The sequence below is a fragment of the Canis aureus genome, chromosome 12 (genome assembly GCF_053574225.1).
Source record: "Canis aureus isolate CA01 chromosome 12, VMU_Caureus_v.1.0, whole genome shotgun sequence".
Classification (NCBI taxonomy): Eukaryota; Metazoa; Chordata; class Mammalia; order Carnivora; family Canidae; genus Canis; species Canis aureus.
In genome coordinates, this window is record NC_135622.1 from 44367343 (window position 1) to 44389551 (window position 22209).

Here is a 22209-nt window from a genome sequence, read left to right on the forward strand (position 1 = left end):
TTGTGTAGATCCGAGTTTCCTTCTGGTATTTTCCTTCTTCCTGAAGGACTTCCTTTCATCTTTGTGTAGCTCTGGTCTGTGGATGAATTCTCTCAGCTTTTGCTTGTCTGGGGAAAATAAGTCTTCTGCCTTTGAGTTTGAAGGATATTTTTGCTGGGTATAGAATAATAGGATGAGAGCCTTTTTGTCTTTCTCTCAGAGTTAAAGATATTGGTCTGTATCTTTTGGCTTGCTTAGTTTCGTTTTTATCTTTGTTCTTCTATACGTATGTGTTTCACCCCAACAAAAATATTTTCCCCTTTATCAGTGGTGTTTAGTGATCTGATTATGCTGTGCCATGATATGGTTTTCTTCAAGTTTCTTCTACCTGGGTTTTGTTGAGTTTCTTGAATTGATAGGAATATAGTTTTCCTCATCATGCTTTCCTCTACCTTCTAGAACATATGTAGCATATTTATCATCTTCACGTTTGTGTCTGCTTATTTTTTGGTGTCATTTCTGGATCTGTTTTTATTCGTTGTTTTTTTCTACAGGTTATGGGTCTTATTTTCCTTTTTTGCAGGACTGCTAACTTTTCATTGGCTGCTGAATATTGTAAAATGTATATCATTAGTTGCTTACTTTTGTTGTATTCATTTAAATGTTACTGAGTTTTGTTCTTGGATGCAGTTTTGTTCATTGATATGAGTCCAGTCGTTTCAAAGTTTGCTTTTAGGATTTATCAAGGCAAGTGCTTCATATCTTTATTACATAACCACAGTACACTTGTTAAAACTAACAATAAATTAAAATTGGTGGGACACTACAAACTAAATAACAAATTTCATTTGGATTTTACCAGTTTTCTCATTTATATCCTTTATCTGTTCCAGTAGCCACTCTAGACTCTCACATTGCCTTAGTCTCCCCCAATCTGTGACAGTTTCTCACTTTTGTCTCTCATTTTTTTGCAAAGCACTGGCCAGGTATTTTGTAGAACCTCCCTTAATCTGCATCTGTCAGATGTGTTCTCTTGATTCAACTGGAGTTATAGATTAGTGCAATGAATACTGCAGAAGTGAAGTGCCTTCTCATCACGTCATATCAGGGAATATGTGATATCAACCTGACCTATTACTGGTGATGTTAACCTTGATCACTTAACTAAGGTGGTTTTTCTGGATTTCTCCACTATAAAGTTACTTAGTAGATAGAGCTATAAAATATATGTATGTAAATTAACTGATATCTACTACACGCTAGGATATTTATTTATTTATTTATTTTTATACACAGATACCCATGAGTTTATACTGATGTCTCTGACTAATCTAGCACCACATCTAGACTTCTCCTCTTGCTTTTTTGTAACTTCTTCTTTGACAATGCGAAACTTGTTCCTATTAGCTGTTGTTTATGTATCTATTCATTCAAACTCAGTATCCATGTAGTTTCAGAATCACTAACCCACATACACCCCTGTGAGAAACAAACTTGCTAGCTAGGGCACAGTGTTGGTTTATGGTTCTTTTTGTCTTTAGACTATGTACCCAGTCAAACCACCATTTCCCAAAGTTATTTGGTCAGCTTTTCTTTCCTAATTCCTTCCAGTAAGATTTTGTCATACGTTTGAAATACAGTTACTTTTATTTGTCATGGCCTCCATTTCATCCTAGGTTCACTAGCATCCTGGATCTTTAAAACTTTTTAAATTTCATATTTGCATCTTGTTAACTAACCCACTGTAGGGTATTGTTCTCTGGGTTTAAACAAATGCACAGAGGTGTGGAACTGCCACCACAGAATCCACACAAAACAGTTCCGTCACCCCAAAAATTTCCTGTGAGTCTTCTTTGTCAGTTGCTTCCCCTCCCCTAATCACTGACAACCACCTATCTGTTTTCCATCCCTAAAGTTTTGCATTTTCCAGAATATCTTACAAATGGGCTCATATGTAGCCTTCTGGGTCTGACTTTTTTTCACTTAGCAAAACACATCTAAGAATTATCCACATTGTTGCGTGAATCAATACTTTGTTCCTATTTATTGCTGAGAAGTATTCCAGTATATGGGTATACCAGAGTTTATTTATCCATTCACCTGTTGAAGTACATATTGATTGCCATGGCTTGCCTTTTCACTTTCTTAATGATGTCTTGTGGACAACATAAATTCTTAATTTTAATATACTCCAATTTATGGATTTTTCTCCCTCATGAACAATGCTTTTTTATATTGTTAAAGAATTTTTGCCTCAAGGTCATGAAGATGTTCTCGTATGTTTTTGTCTACAAGTTTTACTATTGGTTTTCCACATTAAATCTATGATCAATCTGGAATCGACTTTTGTGTATGGTGTGAGGTAGGAATCAATTCAACAACACTTATTGAAACGACCTTCCTTTCTCCTACTCCATTGCAATGTGATCTTTGTTATAAATCAAGCAGCCATAAACATGTGGGTTTGTTTCCCTAATTTTTCTTATGGTAATTGGTCTATCTCTCCTTGCACCAGTACTTCTGATACCACTGTATCAATTACTAAAGCTATAGCAAGATCTTGATATCTAGTAGTGTAAGTGCTTCTGCCTTATTCATCTTCTTTAAAATTGTTTTGGCTATTCTTGGCCCTTTGTATTTCTAATTTCCATATAAAGTTTAGAATCAGCTTGTTAATTTCTACAAAAAGATCAGCTGGAAGACTTCAACTAGAATTGTATTAACTCTGCAGATCAATTTGGGAAGAATCAACATCTTAATTAAATTGAGCCTTCCAACTCATAAATATGGTATAACCCAGGGAAGTTTTTAAAGGCACTAAAACACAAATGATTTGTTATACCCTTCTCCCAACATATGGGGTCTGCTCACCCCATCTTGCAAAACTATGAGAGAAGTCTTTCAGGTAGCACTTTGCTCAATGAGAGTCTGTGTTAGTAACCTTATGCCTCCACTCAAGACCCAGAAGGGACTGACCTCTTATGTACCCCTCCCAGAAGACACCTCCATCTACTCCTTTCCTTGACAGATGCCTTACATCTATTTAAAATTTTAAAAATATAAACATTAATTGCTTACTTTTGGCAAGAGTTGGTAACAGACAAAATGAACAATACGAAGCATTATTCAAAAACAACAAACACTAAAAATAAAGAGAGTTTGATTAGCAATGAGAAGTTTTAAATGAAATAATGCTGTTTGATCTTGTTTTAAAAAACAAGATCTTAAAAATCAAATTTCATCGGTGACGTCACTGTTGAATCACTAGCGTATTTTTGTGTGAATTTTTTCCAGCTACTGTAAAAAGCTTCTTTTGACTATGCACTAGTTGGAGAAATGGTGAGGAGATATTTTTAAGCTAAGTCCAAATATTTTCCCTCTGACTTTCATCTTCAAATCAAATCTCTTGTTCAATAACTTTGAGAAGATCTTTTAAAAAAATGTTAGTTTTTTGGCAGGGACTGCAATCTTTTTATTGTCAACAAACTGTAGTTTCTGTTTCCAAAAAAAATCCCCAGCATTTGGGGTTTATTTTCATCTTCTTTAGTGTTGTCGTGCATAGATGGAGATTGTACCGAGTTACCTGTATAAATTTCTATACTGACATGTTTATATCCTTCGTTCAGAACGCCTTCACACTGGGGTGCGTGTTATTCTTGAAATGGAAGCATTGCTTCGTCAATTGTCATCTTCTTCCTCCTCTGGAGGATTGAAGGCTTCTAAATGAGTGTGAAATTTAATGCAGACTATAATTCTCTGGATAGGGCCCAAAATTTATTGGTTCGGATTTCAGATTGTTGAAGTAATAGCAACACAAATCTGGAACACAATAAGCTGGAACTGTGATCACTCATGAGCCTTGCTCCCTCTCCTGCCCCTTCCCAGCTGTTCTGTCTGCCTGTGGCTGGGCTGGACTCAAGGACACTGGCTAAGCCTGCACTTAACTCAGGATGGAGAGCAGGGGGAGGCACAGAGGCAGCCTCTCTTGGGTCCTTCGAAACTATCCTTGCAGCCCCAGCAGCATCCCTTTGCACGGAGATGCATGTGTGCTAAGGATGCCTTGCCACAGGGGAAATCTGTGCCCTGGGATCTCCCTCCAGGAAGAGATGAAGCAGCAAATCTGGGAGAGGGGGAAGCTGCCATTGCCAGAACAGAGACAGGCCAAAGACACCCTCCTGGCAGGTGCCTGCTAGGCCTCACAGAGGAAGCCACCAGCCACCCCTTGGCCCCCAGGGCCCAGAAACATCTCTGGTGATCCTGGGTCCTGCGTGTCCCTCCCTGCCACCTTCTTAGGACTGGCCTCCTCTGCTCCTCACTCTGGCCTGCCTGCCAACCCAAGCCTGCTGCCTTCCTGCTGCCTCCACTTTTTCCTCTTGGCTTCTTCCTCACAGTATTTGCTCACATTGTGCTCTCCAGGGCTGCTCCCAGTCAGGACGACCACTACCTGCTAGAAGGCTAGTCCTAGAGCTCTCACAGGCAGGGGCCACACCTTTGACTTCAAGCTAGCCTCTGTTTTGGGACTTTGTGTCCAAAAAATTGTGGGTTTCTTTCCTTTTTTTTTTTTTTAAGATTTTATTTATTTATTTGACACACAGAGAGTGATGGAGAGAGTGAGCAAGAGAGAGAGAGCAAGCACGAGAGCAAGCACAAGCAGGGGGAGCAGCAGAGAGAGAAGGCTCTTGGCTGAGCAGGGAGTCCAATTCAGGACTCAATCCCAGGGCCCTTCAAGACCTGAGCCAAAGGCAGATGCTTAACTGACTGAGCCACCCAGGCAACCCCCGCAACAATTTTTTTTTTTTTTAAATTGAAGTAAGAATTTTAAGAGGTTCCAGTTCCAAAGTTTTCTACACTTTAATGGTCACACATTCTGCTTCCATCACCACCTTTTCTTTTATGTTTATTTGCCACAAGGGACCATAGTGGAAATGGTGCCAGGCAGACTCAGGAGACCTGGGTTCTAGGCTGAGTGACCTTGGGCAAGTCACACCCCCCACTCCGGGGCCTATTTCCACATCCCTGATTAATCTAGATCAGAGATCACTAGCCATCTTTGGTCCCGCTTCTCCAATGAAAAAAAAATGGGAAGCCTGCACCCATAATATGCATATATTTAAACTCTGTACCTTTACTGACAATTTCAGTATGTTATGATATAAAGATGCAAAATAAAACATTTTAAAGCTAAATATTACATAAACTAAATAAACATCATAAACACCTTAAAAATAGATTCCTCTTTCATTTATAGAAAAAATTTCTTCCTCTCACAATTGTATTGTTTGCTTATAATTAATGACAATAGTGTAAGGAAAAGCAGTGTTGTTAGATGTGCTTCATTATTTTTTAAAATCTTGCTTTAACACTTTGAGATCGAGCCATTCAGGGGTCTAGTTCTAGTTGAGTTTATTTTTAGTGGCTGTCATAGCCGCTACAAAGAAGAAATGTATCGTTGGCTGCATGTATTAAATTATGTCACTCATTTTTAATCCCATCCACCAATTAAAGGCTTTTTATCGAAATGAAGCTCATAGATGTCTATCTTTCCTTATGTCAGTCAGTGGCTCTTACAAGCTAATTGGAAAAACATTGCATTTTATATTTTTAACAAATGGACTCAAAATCCACTGACACTCTCCATTTGGATGACTTTCAAACAGATTTTTAAAATCTGTTTCTAATATTTTCAAGTATGCAGATAGAAGCATTATTTTAGGTGACTCCACATGTTTTCAACAACAAAAATCTGATGTTCAAAATATTCTCTCCAAAGCAGGAGTTCTTTGGAAAAGCAAGCGCTTTTCCCACTGCTTGCTAAAATGAGTCACCTCTACCTCGAAGAGTCAGAAGAATTCGAGTTCATTTTTCAGTGGATATCTGCCAACAGTCACTTGTCATCATAAAATGCTCAGCAAATTTGGAACGTTTGTCTTTTTGTACAAGAAACACATATAATTCCTCTTAAAGTTTGATGGCTATTTTAAGTACTCTGCCAAGAGATAACTAGCAAATCTCTCTGTGGTTCAAAGGTTTTCAAAGTCACTTCCCTTCTGGTTACAAATCATTGTATATGTTTTGCTATGCTTTAAACTCTTTTTTTTTTTTTAACTAACCACCAATGCATCCTGTTGCACTTTGTGTACTTCTGGACTTAACCTTTTCACTGTAGTAACCTACAGGAAGTTTTGTGGGCAATGGGTTTCAGATGTATGGCCATCCCTGCACCCTTACCCAGAATCCTTTTCGTCATGGAGCAGTCACTTCATCAGTGATTATTCCCAGGCAATTTCTCCCATAACTGGTGTTTTCATTAAAAAAGTAATGTACTGTTCAGTCAATATCGCCTCTTTCCATTAGTTGCTCACAGAAATGTGGTTCTTCATGTATTTTATTATCGAAACAGAATCTAGGAAAACCATGTTAGAATAGTCTGCACTTTTCTTCAACTATTTAGCAAACTTTCCACAGTGTGAAATTTGTTCTCATGTTTATTTCTCTACATCTTCCCTACATATTTTCCCCACCTCTTCCAACAGTTTCTGTGGTCACTACATTGTGTTCTATGCACTATTCTTGCTACCACTGGCTACCGCTCCAACTGCCTGCTTCCCCATCTTTATAACACAAGGGCTGTTTGTGCGTGTGGGTATAGATAACAGAGTCACATGACAGGGGCCTGAGAGAGAGTGGATTGGCTTCCTGGCAACCATCCCATCTCCCCCATCACTCCCAGCAAAGCCAGGTGTGAAGGTGGGCCCCCAGGAAAGGGAAGATTGGTATCTCATTCCCTGGTTGGATATAGGCTCACTGCTTGCTGGTCTGGCTTGCCTCTGTCTGACCACAGGAAATGAGCATTGAAGCCAGGACTTCAGTTATGTCTGACTAGATTCTCACCATTTCTATGAATAAATAGAGAAGAAATTGTATTTTTAAGTAGCAAAGGTTTTGCCCTGGCATTTTCTGGTCGATCACCTGCTCTTGCATCATAAGCATTATCTGCAATCGTTGTTTCTTTACAGGAATCTTGTTAAACCACCATTTGGGAGAGTTAATTGAGTTAAAATTTGGCAATGTAATTTGTGAAGCCACTTAGCTAGGTACACGTGACCTGGAACACATCACAGTAGTTAGCCCTTATTTTCATTCATTTGAGGTCATCACCATAAGCTTCTCAGGCGGTGGGGGTGTTGAGGTGAAAGGGGGGAGAAGCAGACATTGCAGGAGGTTCTAGCAAGGCAGCTCAGATTCTCCAGGATCCTGGCCACTTCTGGGACATATATATGTATATATATGTGAGACTAACTCTGTCACCTCAGGACCTTATTTACAACGTAGATTCCTAGGTGTATTAGTTTGCCAAGGCTGCTGTGACAAAGTACCACAATTATGTGGCTTAACTGACAGAAATGTATTGTCTTACAGTTCTAGAGTCTAGAAAGCTGAGATCAAGGTGTCAGCAGGATTGGTTTCTTCAGAGGGCTGTGAGGAAGAATCCGTTCCATGCCTCTCTCCTTATTTCTGGTAGCATGCTGGCGATCTCCAGCATTCCTTGGCTTTTGATGCCTCACCCCAATCTCTGCCTTCATCTGCACATGGTGTTCTCCTCGAGTGTGTGTCTGTGTGTCCAAGTTTCCTCTTTTCATAAGGACACAAGTCATATTGGTTTAGGGGCCCATCCTACTTCCTATGCCCTCATCTTTAATTATATCTTTAAGACCCTGTTTCCAAATGAGGTGACATTCTGGGGCACTAGGGGTTAAGACTTCAACATACAAATTTGGGGGAAGACACAATTCATCCCTAATGCTGGGCTACACCCCAGCCCTTCTAAAAAGGATGTCTCAGGGTGGGAGCTCACAGTTCATGTTCTTAACAAGGACCTTAGGGACCTTACTTGCTCACTAAAGCTTGAGAAGTACATGGCCATCCTAGGTGACAGAATTTTCTCTCTCCCACCTCAAATACATAGGAGTACTAAAAACTAAACTGTAGATTTTAATATATAGCTTAGTTCAAAAGAAATGAAGAAGAAATTTTCATGTGCCATAAATGGAGAGATCAAAACCAGAGGACTAAGCATTGACTATTGCTTAGGAAAACCCTAAGGAGTGTTAGACAAGGATACAGGCCCCTAGAGGCAGGGGGTGGGGGTAGGGGGTTATGGCTGGGGCTCAAATACCCTTGAGGGAGTTAATAGATCCTCTGCTTGAAGCAGAGAAACTAGTCCTTTTGCATGAAGCCAGGAACCTTGAAAAGGTACCTTGTCAGTGAGAATCAGTGAAAGGGGGACTAGAAAAATCATCCAGAGGTGATTTAACTAATTAAAAATTGGGCAGATTGGCCATTCAGATCTATTACGTGAACTCACAGCATTAAATAGCTTTCTTAGCTGAGGTGCCAAGTCAAAGAATTTGTGTTGGTTGAGGGAAGGGATCAGGGTCATCCTGGAATACTACAGCAAAGTTGGGATCTGATAAAGCCTGCTAGCAAGGAAGAGTTTAGAACAGGCAGGGCTGAACCCCTGAACAACTGGAGGAAAGGAGTCCTAGTAGATGGGAATGAATTAGACATACAGAAAGCAGAGGAGGGTGCAAAGAGGAATTTGCTGTGCTTCTGGTAGATATGTGAAGGCCAGGGAGGCATGAACCTGACATCCATAGGCCTCCTCCCTCCCCTCCTCCTCTCCCGCAGGTCAACCCTTTTCGAGACCGAATCTGCAAAGTGTTCTCCCACAACAATGTGTTCTCCTTTGAGGATGTGCTGAGCATGGCATCTGTGTTCAGTGAGCAGGCCTGCCCCAGCCTGAAGATCGAGTATGCCTTTCGCATCTATGGTGGGTGACTGAGTGGTGGCGGGGGGGAGTAGGGGGAAGTGCCATAGAGTAAATACCAACCTGGAATCCGTCAACATCAATTCATTGGTGGGATGATGTGCGTTGGGATTCTCTTGGGTGTTTATGGGTATTATCCTGTTTCTTCAGTTCTATAGATTTTTTAAAAAATGGTGGTGACTACTGCTTCAATGGATAGATGCCCTTCCTTCCATGCCATCAGAGGCAAATGGAGTCATTGGTGTTGTGTTTTGTGGTAGTGTAGGCAGGCCAGAGGGAGTGACAAGGAAAGAGAGAGTGAGGGCTACATATGGATATGAAGGAACTATGCTTGTTTTTCAGAAATTCAGAAATTTGAACACCACAACTAGCTCAACCACTAAATGGCTGAGAAACTTGGGCAAATCATTTCATCTTTCTGGGCCTCAGTTTCATCATGTTTAAAATGAGATGTGTGAGAGAGATCATCTCTGAGGTCCCATGATATCTTTTGGTCTCTAGTTTTATCTGGGGTACCCATAAGACACTGCTAAAGTTCTGCTTTTCAGTAGACTCACGTCCCCCTTAGCACAGCGAGATGCCTGGAATCCTCAAAAGAAATTAAAAGGAAAAAAACAAAGAGATCTTGAGGAGTCTTCAAACAGACCATGTATAAGTCTTTAAGCTCATCGTGACAATTCCTAGGCCCCAAAGGACTTCTACATTCAGGCTGGGATAGTTTGGCATATCATGTGCTTTCCTTTCCTCCCAGGTCCTCCCTGTCTCCACACAGTGGACACCATCTTATTTTTGCTTCACCCAAGTGGACCTGGATAAAATGGAGTGGAGGAGTTTTAAGCCTGATGGACCTGTGAGGGCTCAGTTTTCTCATCTGTAAACAAGACTTAATGATATTTTTGTAAGCCCTCTGTTTTCAGGCTTAGTGTCCAGTAAATGCAAATGAAATCACAGATTCTCCTGCTGAGAATAGCTGAGTACCATACTAAATATCATGCAATAGTTCCTATCATACAGTCACTTCCACAGATAGCAACTATAAACTCAAATATATATATATATATATATATATATATATATATATATATATATAACACACACACACACACACACACATATATATAGTGTATATATTATACATATATATAAATCAACTATCTGATAGCACTAGAAAGCTACCAGAAGCAGAGAATTGACACTTGGAAGAAGGAAATGGTACTGGATGGTCCTCTTCCCCTTAAAAAAACTTATTTAGCTCAAAGTTGGACTTCGGTGAGGGGCATCAAACAAGACTGGTAGAAAACTTGAACTCTTTCTGACTTGAAGAATCAGAGAGTTTGGGGCAATTTCCTCCTGAAAAGTAAAAGCAAGGGAGAGTCCATGAAAGAAAGCCAGACAAGGGAGCCCAACATCTGTGTATGAACTATGCCCAGATGTCTTTCTGACCTCTAAACCATATATACAAGGGCAGACTCAAGGCAGCTCAGGTAAGGATAACAACTGAGATTTGAGCAGCCACTGCATTTTAATAAGGTTTCTCTGTGACAGGGCAGTTTAAGTCAAATCAATTGCCTGATAGAATTTTAAAAAAAAAGCACTCTTTGGAGGAATATAACAGAATCCAGAGTTTTTACAATAAACCATTTATAATGTCTAAGATACAATCCAAAATTATTCAAAACACAAAAACTTTAGAAAACCAGAAGTTCCCAAGGTACAATCCAAAATTATTCAACATACAATTTAAAAAATAAAAATTTTTATGGTCTTAAGAATGGAGCCTGATTCTGACATGACTAAAATGTTGGAATTAGCTGATAAGTATCTTAAAACAGCTATGAAACCTTGGCCAGTAATGTGAAAGAAATTCATAATGAAAGAAATAGTAGAAGTTCTCAGCCAAGAAATAGAGCCTATAAGAAAGAATCAAGTGGAAAATAAAATATCTAAAATAAAAATTCACTGGATGGGCTTAACAAGAGAATTGAGATGACAGAGGAAAGAGTCAGAAACCTGAAGATAGTTCAATAGAAATAATTTAATCTGAAGAACAGAAGGAAAATACATTGAGAAAAAAAAGAGCAAACCATGTCTTCCAGGGACACAAAAGACAAGAAAAAGGTCTAATGCATGTTCAGTTGGAGTCTCAGAAGGAGAGAATTAATGGGGAAGAAAGGATATTTGAAGAAGTAATGGCCCCACATGTCCTAAGTTTGATGCAAGACATACATTTACAGTGAACTTTAAGCAGGGTTAAGTACAAATGAAATTACATACCCAAATTTAGTTGGTTTAGTGGTCCCCAGCTGTTTGTTAGTATTCCTCCTTCCTTACCCCAGGTACTTCTGGGGATCCCCAAGGGTTACAGCCCACCAGCTGCCACCCTCTCTATCAGGACTTGTGCTGCAGAGCACTTGCCGTGCTGTCTCTAGCCATTTCTGCCTCCTGTCGGTACTCTCCTGGATGGGCAGCTCTTCCCGATGCAGAGTGCTGGCCCGGGCTTAGTGTTCTCATCTTAGCCAAGAGTCTCCATGTTGCAAGCAACAGGGACTTACCTGTGTAAAAGGCAACAGATGAAGAACTGCAGTATATTCATTTTCCATTGCTGCATGATAAATCACCACAAACCTAGTGGATTTAGATGACACATTTACAATCTCATGGTTTCCATGGGCTAGGAGTCTGGCATGGCTTATTTGTGTCCTCTTCTAGGATTTCATAGGGCTACAATCAAGGCTCTGTCTGGGCTGCATTGGATTGGGGAGGAATCCACTTACAAGCTCACTCTTGTTGGCAAGTGCATTTCCTTGTGTCTCTGGAGCTTAGAGCCCTGGTTTCCTGCTGACTATCCGCTGGAGGTTGCTCTCAGTGTCCAGGGGCTGTCATGTGCTCCTTGCTACATGGGTCTCCCCTGATATGGCCACTTGCTTCTTCAAAGACAGCTAGAGAGAGAGTCTCTTGAGCCCATATGCTGGTAAGATAGTCTCATACAGTATAATCACAGAAGTAACATCCGTTCACTGTTGCCAGATTATGTTGGTTAGATGTAAGTCACAGTTCTGTTCCATACTAAAGGGACATGGGAATTACATACCTATAAACACCAAGAGGCAGGTCATGGGGGGAGGAGGGCTTGGAGTCTGTCTATCACTAGCAGCATGGAACCCATGCTGGAACTGAAGCAGCCTCCCAAGGACACAGCTGGCAAGTGGTCAGGAAGTGAGGCAGCTACTGTCTTCTTTTCTCTCTATGGCTGCCAGGTCTCTCATCTCTGCTTCTTCCTCTGCATTTTCTCTTTCTGCAGACTTTTATGCTTTTGTGCCTATTGGGCCAAAGATGAATACCCTGATCCCCTATTTTCTCAACAGATGCTGATGGCTCAGCCAAACCAATGATCTTGCTACTCCCAGGCTTGAGTAAACAGCCTTGTCCAATCAAGCGCAGCCAAAAAGATGCAGAGTCACATAAACAAACACAGCTCCTGGGGCCTACTGCTAGGGGTGGGGACGCTTCTCAGCAATGGTAAAGTGTAAGCTGAGCAGATGTTCCCAAAGATGTCTGCCTCAGCTGTCTTTCCATGGTTTTCAGAGCTAAACAAACAAAAACACCCAAACCTTCAGGGAGCTACAAGAACAGCAGGTTCTCTTCAGGCTTCGAGGCACAGGAGCTAAATAGTGTTCAGCTTAGAAGGGGGTGGGGGGAATGCCCTCACTCCCAAGAGGTCAGGCTCAGTGCCTCAGGTCAGATCGTGGACCAGACACCACCTGCCCCCACGCTGCCCCTGTGTCCTCCTCCAGCCCCTCTCTCCAGGCCCTCTTGATGGGTTTCCTTCCTCCTTGAGCTCAAGTACAAAAACAAAAAGCGCAAAGTCTTCATGCAAATCAGCTGTGCAAATACATGCCTGGGGACTCATAAACTCCAAGGCTTCATCAGATATACCCAGACAAATCTGAATTCTCTTTGGGTTCAGAAGATTTGTTGCCTTACAGAGCTGTCAGCAGGATTAGAGATGAGACACGTGAATCTCTGAGCCCAGTGCTTGGCGCGTGGTAGCTGCTCAGTAAATCGAGGCGGTAAGGGTAGCAGTGAAGGCAGAAGAAGAGGGAAAAAAAGGAAAAGGAGAGGTGGTAATGGCCCCAGTGATCCTCCTCAGCTGAAGTCCAGAGGCTTAACTCGATGCTCGAAGGCCTTGGTCCCCCACACGGGGCCCCTTCACCAGGCACAGCAACACTGACAGGAAGCCCGTTGCAAACACAGAATCTCTGGCCCCACTGCACACTCGCTGAATCAGAGCCCACATTTGAACAAGACCTTCAGCTGCTTCCTTCACATCTTAAAGTTTAGGAAATGCTGCTCTAACTCATTGGTTCTCAAACGTGACTGCACACTGCAATCATATGGGGACTTACGACCCACGGCTACTAGGGCCCCAACTGCAAAGATCTGATGTAAGGATGTTGGTATGCCTGCTGGGTGGGCTTTCTAAAAGCTCCCTGGGTGAGTCAAAGTGCAGCAGATTTTCAGAGATACTATATCAGTTAGGCTTGCATTCAGTTATACATAAGAGTGACCATGTTTAAAAAAAAAAAAAAGCCTGGGATTAGGCTGTCCAGAGGCAGGGGTAAGTAACAGAGGGCCTGGCTCCTTCAAGCCCCCAGTCTGCCATCTGTAGTATAAGACTATTTTCTTCATCATCACAGGATGGTTTCTGGGCCCATAGGCTCCTCATCTTTGCTCCAGGCAGGAAGAAAAAGGGATGGGAGAAGGGATAAGAACCATATACACATTTGAAGGCACAGATTAAGTTGGTTCTTTAACAAGCTTTCTGGGATGCCCTACCCAGCAGCTTTGGATTGCTTTGTCCAGAACTATGTCACATGGTCACATATAGCTGCAAGGGAGACTGGAAAGCTGAGTATTTTAAGCTGAACATGGGGTCACCCTGGATGGGAACTGTACTGCAGTTAGTAGGAAGGCAGGGATATTGGCTATCAGTCAAGAATCCAGCACCGGGGATGTACCTGCTGGGCTCCAGTTTCTGCTTTGTGGGACATTCCTGGCTTCCAATGGATCCATCCCCTGCCCTCTCTGGAGGGACTGTCACCTGCCAGAGACCAACAACCCAGTACTGCCTTCCTGTTCCCATCAGTGCAGCTTCCACCAGTTGTGAACAACGTTTAGGCAGGTCCAGAGTCCCAGCAGGAGATCTTGCCACACCACTCCAAGATCTGCCACAGTACCAAGGGCTGGAAGAGGCAAGGGAGGCAGGCTCAGTTCTCCCGGGAATGATAATGAAAGCATCTCTGTCTTCACTCAACTGCATAAGCTGTTTTCTGCAAAAGTACTTTGTAAGTTCCACAGAGTAACATGACAGAGAGGTTGCGATGATGATAGCAACAGAGTTCTAGGGGGACCTGAAGGCTGAGCCCTTATTCTCCAAGCTCTCTCTAACCTTCCTGTTGTCAGGAAACAGCAAGAAGTAGGCCCTCCCCCTATTCTCAGAGCAGCCCAGGACTGCAGGTTTGAGGCTGCTGAGGCTGCATGGGCTGGCCAGCAGCCCAGAGCTCCCAGCCCCCACCCCTTTCCCAGGCTGCTCTGCCCTTGCACCCCCAAAGGAGAGGAACTGTCCAGGACTACATTCTACTTCAGCAAATTATTCTGTTTTCAGATGGCCTGGGACCAAAGCCATGTCACTTTGCTGCAGTCTCTGCATATGGGATCTGGGCCAGCGGGACGGCTGGGGACACTGCGGGGTCTCTGGGAGAGGCTGCGGAGCTTCTTACCAGCAGTGCAATGTCACTGCGGCCCACTCCTTCTAGTCCTAGTACTGATCCTTCACCCCTGCACCTGCACCCAGCCGTTACCCACGATGTGTGATAGCAGAGCTGTGCAGGGAGGGCCTAGGTGGACATCTCAGGCCTTAGCCTCCAGGTGCTGGGGCTGAGACACAGTTGGCCAGAGAGCCACTTGCTTAAGGACTAGGGTGGTGAGTTGTACTTGCCACATCCATATCCTGTCCAGGGGAACAGAGACAAAAGTCTGAGCTCTACCCCTGAAGGAGCCTATGACATCAGCACACTCGCTCCTCCATCCCAGGACCAATATAGCTCTAGCTTCCATTCTTCAAAGCAAGATATTACAGTTTCTAGGGTTGGCATTTTCAGTATTTCACATCCTCATAGAATTGAGCCTCTACTCTATCTAGTGAGCATCTTCTGTATTCCAAACCCCATGCCAGATAACTTCCATGCATTCTCCTATTTAATTTTCACAGCAACTCTGTGGAGCTACTGTTATCTATTTTATGGATGAGGAAACTGAGGCTCAGATCATGCAATAGTTAGGATTAAATTTGGTGGCAAATGACAGGGAACCTCAAGTCTCTAAGGCCTCTGGCAGCTCTGTGTTATTTCTCTAACATGTAGAATCCCAGAGGCAGCTGTCCACGGTGGTTCTGCAATGTCCAGGCTGTAGGTTTCTCCATGGTGTCACTTTATCCACCATTTCTGAGGTCACAAAGGGCTATGCCTTCTCCTTAAAGACATCCCCAGAAGTTGCCTGTGCCTCCTTTGCTTGCTTCTCATTAGCCAGAACTGAAACATGGAGCCACATTTAGCAGCCAGGGAGGCTGGGAAATATAGTGTTCATTTTAGATGGTCCTACACCCAGCTAAAAATTGGATGCTTCATCACAATAAAAATAGTTATGAGTGATTCAGAACACAGACTGCCCACAGAGTTGTCCTGCCTGGGTTTTCTACTGTCTCCATCATTTATCAACATGTGACTTTGGGTAGTTCATGCATCCATTTACTCAACAAATATTCAGTGAGCACTTACTCTGTTCCAGGCACTGTTTCAGGAACTGGGGATACAGTAGTGACCAAAAAGACAAAACTGCCCTCAAGGAATTTACATTCTAGTGGAGAGAAATAAAGGAGCTAATAAGTAAAACACGCAGTGTGCCAGGTTCTATTGGGCGTTGGGAGAAAAATAAAGCAGACAGTGCAATTTTAGGCAGGTTCTGGTGAGAAGCTGGCATTTAAATGAAGTCCCTAAGGATTTCTGGGTGAGTGTTCTAGGGAGGGGAAGCACAGTGCAAAGACCCTGAAGCAGGATCACGCCTGGCCTGATGGGGAAAGACAAGGGGGCAGAGTGAGAGCAGAGTAGGTCTTGGGGAACACTGTCAGAATCTGGGCTTTCCTGTGGCTGAGACGGAGGCTGTGAGAAGTGGTGCTGAGGGAGGAATGTTAGGTACGATCCACAGGACCACAGGCTGCTGAGGGGAAAACAGACTGAGAGGGCAGACAGAGAGGAAGCATGCTGGTTAGGAGGCTGCTTGGATAACCCTGGAGAGCAGTGATGCTGGCTGGGCCATGGTGGAGGCAGTGCAGTGGGGAGGTCATCTGGCTGGGTCCACTGTTCTCCAAGGTGGAACTGGGAGGGTTTGCTACCACCTTAGTGGTCGGGAGTGAGGGAAGGGCACAATCAAGGATGATTCCAAGTGTACTGGCCACTGCCCATTTGCCAAGAAGGGCACAGCTGAGTGCAGCAGGTTTGGGGCCAAGGACGAGGGGCCATGTCAAGAGTTTGGGTTAGGACCAGTTGAACTTGAGGGACCTATCAGATCTCCAAGTGCAAAGGACAAGTACACTTGCAGTTCAGGAGAAGCCCGGGCTGGACAGAATATTTAAAGGCAAGAGGCTAGGGTGCCCGAGTGGCTCAGCTCATTGAGCATCTGCCTTCAGCTCAGGTCATGACCCCAGGGTCCTGGGATGGAGCCCTGAATCAGGCTCCCCACTCAGCGGAGAGTCTGCTTCTCCCTCTCCCTTTGCCTTCTGCTCCCCCTGCTTGTGCTCTCTCTCTCTTTCTCTCTGTCAAATAAAATCTTAAAAAAAAAAAATCAGATAAAGGCAAGCAGCTGAAATGAGACTAAGGAAGTAAGTATGGTTATTTAATCTCAGTGCGCCTCACTGTCTTCATAGGTGTTATGAGAATTAAATGCAATAGAAGAGAAAGCACTTAGATCATTGCTTGGCACGTCTGTGTTTGTCGTGGTGGTATTGTACCTGCCTAAGCCTACTGCACTTACTGCATGGCTGACAAGTAGTTCAGGGGCTGTGCTGGGGTTCCAGAGGAGGTAGGTACCATGCTGGGTGTTCTAGAAAAGGCAGAGGCTGTGCTGGGGGTTCCCAGAGGCAGCAGGGGCTGCACTGGGGTTCCCAGAGAAGGCCTGCCTCCCTCGGCATTCATGGCTCTATGAGTTGAGCCTGCCTTCCACACTTAACTTCTGATTCTCTCTCCCAGACCTCCAAGCCTCTTGTCCCCTTACCCCAGACTGATCACTCTGGTGCTGTTCCTTCTCTACCACTGTCCCTAGTGACGCCTCTCTGTCCAAGAAGTCTTCTTCATTCACACCCCCAACCCCAGTCGGACATGAATTTGCTCATCTGGAACACCTTGGGATGCCTGTTCCTCTCTCCCTGGAGCCAAGCTACTCAGGTGCCCAACTGTTTCCCCTGCAGCCCCAGACTGGAAACTCCATGCAGGCAGGAGCCAGTCTGGTACATCTGTGCCCCAATGTCTGGCTGAGGGATGGGCCCCAGCAGGCACCCACTGTGGCTGCCGAGTGTAAATGAAGTAGGCAGTGGCAAGAAGCATGTGCTGCAACAGGAAGACAAGGTAGCCCTAGGCCCCTGGTGCAGAGGAGAGCAAGCCTCATGCCAAGGACAGGTCCTGTGTTAGAACTCTGCGGGAGCCTGAGGAGGGAGCCATCCTGGGCCTGAGGGTGTCAGGGAGACTTCACAGGGGGCAAGGGAGGGCGAGCACAGGGTGAGTCAGAGAATCCCAGGGCTTGGAGGGAAAGGAGGAGGGACTCCACGCAGGGCGCTGCCTCCTGCAAATGCTGGCGGAGAAGTGTGCAGGGCCCGTAGAGAAGACCTGCAGCAGGCACTGACAGGCCAGGGACCCCCTTCTGAGGCGCCTCTGTGGGAAACTGGGTTAAACACACCCTGGAGGTCCAGCATGCAGGGGGCTTGTGTAAGGCCCGTATTTTGTTGTTGTTGACATACAATGCTATAGTAGTTTCATAGGAATGACCATTTTTGAACTCAAAAAGGAAGCCCCAAGGTCTGACAAGGGCAAGGGCACTCCCTGCAGTGGACACTGGGCATCGTCCTCAGCGCCGGTGGGGCAGGTGGCACTGCTCAGGGCTAGGAGCAGGGACCTTGCACAACTCCCGGCGTCCTGCTGTTGTCCGTGCCCCCAGCTCCTGGCCACCAACCCCCTACTGGCTTGTGAGGTCTGAGGTGGAGACTTCCATCGCACGGTGATTGACATGGGCTTGGGGACCAGCCCAGCTGCATCTGAGTCCCGCCCTCAGCTTACCCACAGTGTGGGGCCAACACCCTACACCTCTGTGCCTCGGTTTCTCTTTGCTAAAGTAAGACTAACAAAAGATTGATTGTGAAGATTCAGTGACTTAAAACAGGTGAAGCTCTCAGGGTGTGTCTGGGCAGGTAGTAGGCGCCCAGTGAATGCTCACGACTATGGCTGTTTCTAATCGTGTTATTCAGATATGCCTGCATCTGCAGCCGGCCCGGCTGCTTGCCTTCCCCGGGCTCGCTGACCCGCCAGGGACAGAGGGGGGCTCTGTGGGGCCAGGGCTCCCTGGACTCCTGGGAGGCCGAGGAAGCCTCCCCTTCCTATCATGCTCTGCCTCCTCTTTGCAGATTTTAACGAGAATGGCTTCATCGACGAGGAGGACCTGCAGAGGATTGTCCTCCGACTGCTCAACAGTGATGACGTGTCGGAGGACCTGCTGACCGACCTCACAAACCATGTGTGTTCCCCGGGGCCACACAGGCTGGGTTGGGCCGGGTCATCCCCCAAAGCCCCTGGATGGCAGGCAGGGTGAGGTGCCCTGAGGGATGGGCACACAGCTGGAAGCACTATTCCCCTGTGTTTTTTCCTTCTTCCATGGTCCATCCTTCCAAAGTCCCCAAGAACAGGTGCCTGAGCCACCCACTCCAAGAGGGCCTCTCACTCACACTGCAGTCACTGAAGGCAGGTGGCTCCAAAGCAGCTGAGCCTTAGAGGGACACATCACAATGTCCCCTTTCCCACATTATCCCAGCAAAACACAATGTCCTAGTGTCCTGGAGTGATAGTCCAAAGTGTGACAGGACACCAAGGCAGCCTCACGAATCTGTTTGTCCTAAGACCATGAGAACTCTCAAGTCCTTTTGGTCTGGATTGAAGCTAGAAGCAGAGAGAAAACCACAAGGGATCATTGCTTCTCCTCCACCTGACTGGCCCCTTGCAGTACAGAGCCCCTGCCTGTGGCCGGATGATAGGTGTGGGTGGGGACATGTCACCCAGCTCACCTCTGTACCCATTTTCACTGCCAAGTTTGTGCTAGAGACACGAAGGGGACTCATCCCATGATGAGACCAGCCCATGCCTTTGTCTCTGGTGGGGAGTAGCAAGGGGGGGAGAGGGGAACATCTGCTTCATGGTGGGGGTGGGTGGGTGTCAGGGATGCATGTTAAGCAGAGAGCCTGGCTATGGCAGCTCTTGGTGTGAGGCATCTCTCCCCCTTCACCTCACTTTCTTATTCGGGGCTCCTCTCTGCTCTCTGGCTGTCCCTCCACCCCTGGCCAGGTCCTGAATGAGTCGGATCTGGACAATGACAACATGCTGTCTTTCTCGGAGTTTGAACATGCGATGGCCAAGTCTCCAGACTTCATGAAGTAAGGTGTTCTGGGAGCGGGGTGAGTGCCCACTATAGTGGGGGTGGGGCAGGAAGAGCCAATGGGGAGTACTTTGTCAATTCTTTCAGAATCAGCAAACCCAGAGCTTCGCAGAAATTAGGTAACCTAAATTTCTAACCTTTAGATAGAGGGAGTGGGATTTTAACCAGCAAAGCCAAGATAGCATTCCAGGCTTTGCAAATGATGTGGGTGGTCCTGTCTTCAGGTGCTGCCCATCTAAGGCTGACCTGGTACATTGATGTCTTCTTCCCAGCCACCAGGGGATCCAGGACTGACTAGCGGGGGGCCTTTGCCACCACCTATCCTGCTCCCCTGCCCCCACAATTCCAGCAGTCACTGGGAGTCAGGGATTTGCACAGGGGTGTGAAGATGCTGGTCATGGAGTATTTCCAAAACTTGTTTCAGGCAGAAGGGGCATTAATGGTCTTATATCTTGGTCTGAACACCCTTTAGATGATTGGCCATCTCCATATTGCCCAGGCCATGTGTAACAGTCTTGTTTGGCTCCTTCCATTTATGGGAAAAGCACCACCCCCGGAGGAAGCCCATTCATGATGGAACAGCCCTGTTAGAACGCCCTTCTTGTGTTGAGTCAGCATCTGTTGGCATGTGTCTGCTGCTCCTGGGCCCTATTCTGCCCTTGGTCTCATAGTCTAAGTGAATTCGATAGCAAAGAATGCCCATTCAAAGTAGTTTAACCAAACAATCCGAAAAAGAACAAAGACAACTAGACCTCGGAGAACACCTGGTCAGGAACCGAAGGCAGTGCATTTTCTCCCTTCTCTGCACCTAGAGTCTCTGCCTCTCTCCTCAGCTCCTCTACATTTAGCTCTACATGCAAACCAGCAATCTCTCCTTTGTCAGACAGGAAGCCAGTCACTACCTCCATGCAGCAGTCTGGTGACTCCCAAGGAATAGCTCTCAGCTCTGATTCCAAATTCCCAGTCAGATGATCTGATTGGCCCAAGTTGGGTCAGGTGTCCACCCTTCCTCCAATCACGTGGCTGGAGGAGAGGATTCTCCAGGCCATCCTGGCTGCTATGGGGCCGGGCATGGGCAGACCCTCTGAAAGACAGTCCACACTTGGAACCACCCCAATTAAGGGTAATTCCTCTTCTTCAAGAACAGCCCAGCACATAACTGAGGCCAGAATCCTATCCTCTTTGCTTTTTCTTTGATTCTGCCCCATATCTTTCCATTGGTTTTGGTACCATGAGGTTCTGACACTTTTTGCTTTCTGGTGATGCTAAAAGGAACATAAAGAAGGCTTTGGGTTGGTTTGTAACAGCTGTAAACTGGCCATCCCTCAGAGAGAGGATGAGAAGTGGGCAAAGGAGGGTGCCTCCAGGACCACTATGAACCCAGAAATTGGAAGGCACTTTAGATCTGGAGCTCAAGGTGGCTCATGGCATGCTTTCAGCTCCTTTCGGATTCACTTTTGGGGATTTTGATGTGGCCACAAATACCTGATCTGCAGCCTCAAGGAGGGGACCGCTGGAACTTGGAATCAACCCTCTCCAGGTGCTGGGGGACTCCGATCAGAAGTATGACTTTGTCCCTGTCCTTCCCTCACTTTGAGACTATTATTTATTCAATAAAGCAAAACAAAAGCCTTTCCCTTGCCCCACCAGTTCATCTTTTGAATACAGGATCACGTAGAAGTACTTTTTATGAAGGACTGCTCATTCCAGGGCTTAAGTTTGCCAGTGACACCAAGCAAGCTGGGGTGACCATCTGTTTTGAGGACAGAGCTCAAATCCCAACCCACATCACAGCAGAGACCAGGCCAAATGGAATGTAGTTCACCAAGAAATCTACATCATTCCCTTCTTTCACTGGAGCTACATTCCAGCATCTCCCGGTGCTGACTGTACAGAGACGTACGTATAGAGGTCATTTTAGTTGGTGCCTGGCTTCCCAGTCCTTGTCAAGGGAGAAGACATCTAGTCCCACTTGGCACCCTCAGTCCCCAGGATGTGACAGTGCGTGAACAGCTGTTGAGGTTTGTTTACTTTGCTATTCAGCCAAATCCTGGAATGAATTTAGCCCCCACAGGGACCCTTTGGAGCCCAGGTGGTCAAGGAGTCTGGGCCATTAGAGAAGTCCCTTAGAGGGTCTCTGAGAGCTGACAGATGCCTCTCTGATGGGCACATGGTTTTTCGTGTTTACATGGTCCTCCGGGGAAGTGTCTAAACACTGGCTCCCAGGGGAAGGGCTGTTTCACTGCCACATGTACTTGAACTTGCAGTGGTCTCTGCCTTTAGGTCCTAACTCACCCATTCAAGAGGCAATAAATTTCCCATCGATTGGTAGAGTCCCTTGATCAAATCCAAGAGATGCTGGAATGTTGGAAAAAAACCTGTCGTGTGGATACATACCTGGCCTGAGGTCCCCATCCCAGATCCTGTCTTTTGAGGGGCTATCACCCCCATCCTGTCCCCTGCCCCAGCAGGCAGGCAGCCTCCCAGGAAGTGGGAAGCAGCAGCCTGGTGAGAGCAGGTACTCCAGAATCCCAACCACCAACATCTCATTTCCTTGAAAAGTGGCTTAGTCCTGAGTCACTCTCTCCTGTTCTATTCTAGAAATAGTCCCAGGGGCAGATGACAAATCAGCCTGTCCATGCCTGTCTGGGAAG

The 22209-nt window shown here is 45.5% G+C and overlaps 1 protein-coding gene across 7 annotated transcripts in view; it reads left to right on the plus strand.

Moving 5' to 3' along the window:
• Nucleotides 1–21189, plus strand: part of CIB4 (calcium and integrin binding family member 4) — a 50583-nt gene extending 29394 nt beyond the window's left edge. For 2 of the 7 annotated variants that reach the window (XM_077843822.1, XM_077843823.1), the window contains exons 4-8: nucleotides 8668–8789; nucleotides 17183–17304; nucleotides 18534–18643; nucleotides 19465–19553; nucleotides 20995–21189. In XM_077843822.1, the coding sequence (XP_077699948.1) occupies nucleotides 8668–8789; nucleotides 17183–17304; nucleotides 18534–18643; nucleotides 19465–19553; nucleotides 20995–21025 (474 nt within the window). In that variant the 3' untranslated portion in view covers nucleotides 21026–21189. Of the gene's footprint in view, nucleotides 1–8667; nucleotides 8810–17182; nucleotides 17305–18533; nucleotides 18644–19464; nucleotides 19559–20994 lie in introns of all 7 variants that reach the window. The other 5 variants (XM_077843826.1, XM_077843827.1, XR_013349540.1 and 2 more) reach the window with 4 other exon arrangements.
• Nucleotides 21190–22209: the final 1020 nt, after the last annotated feature.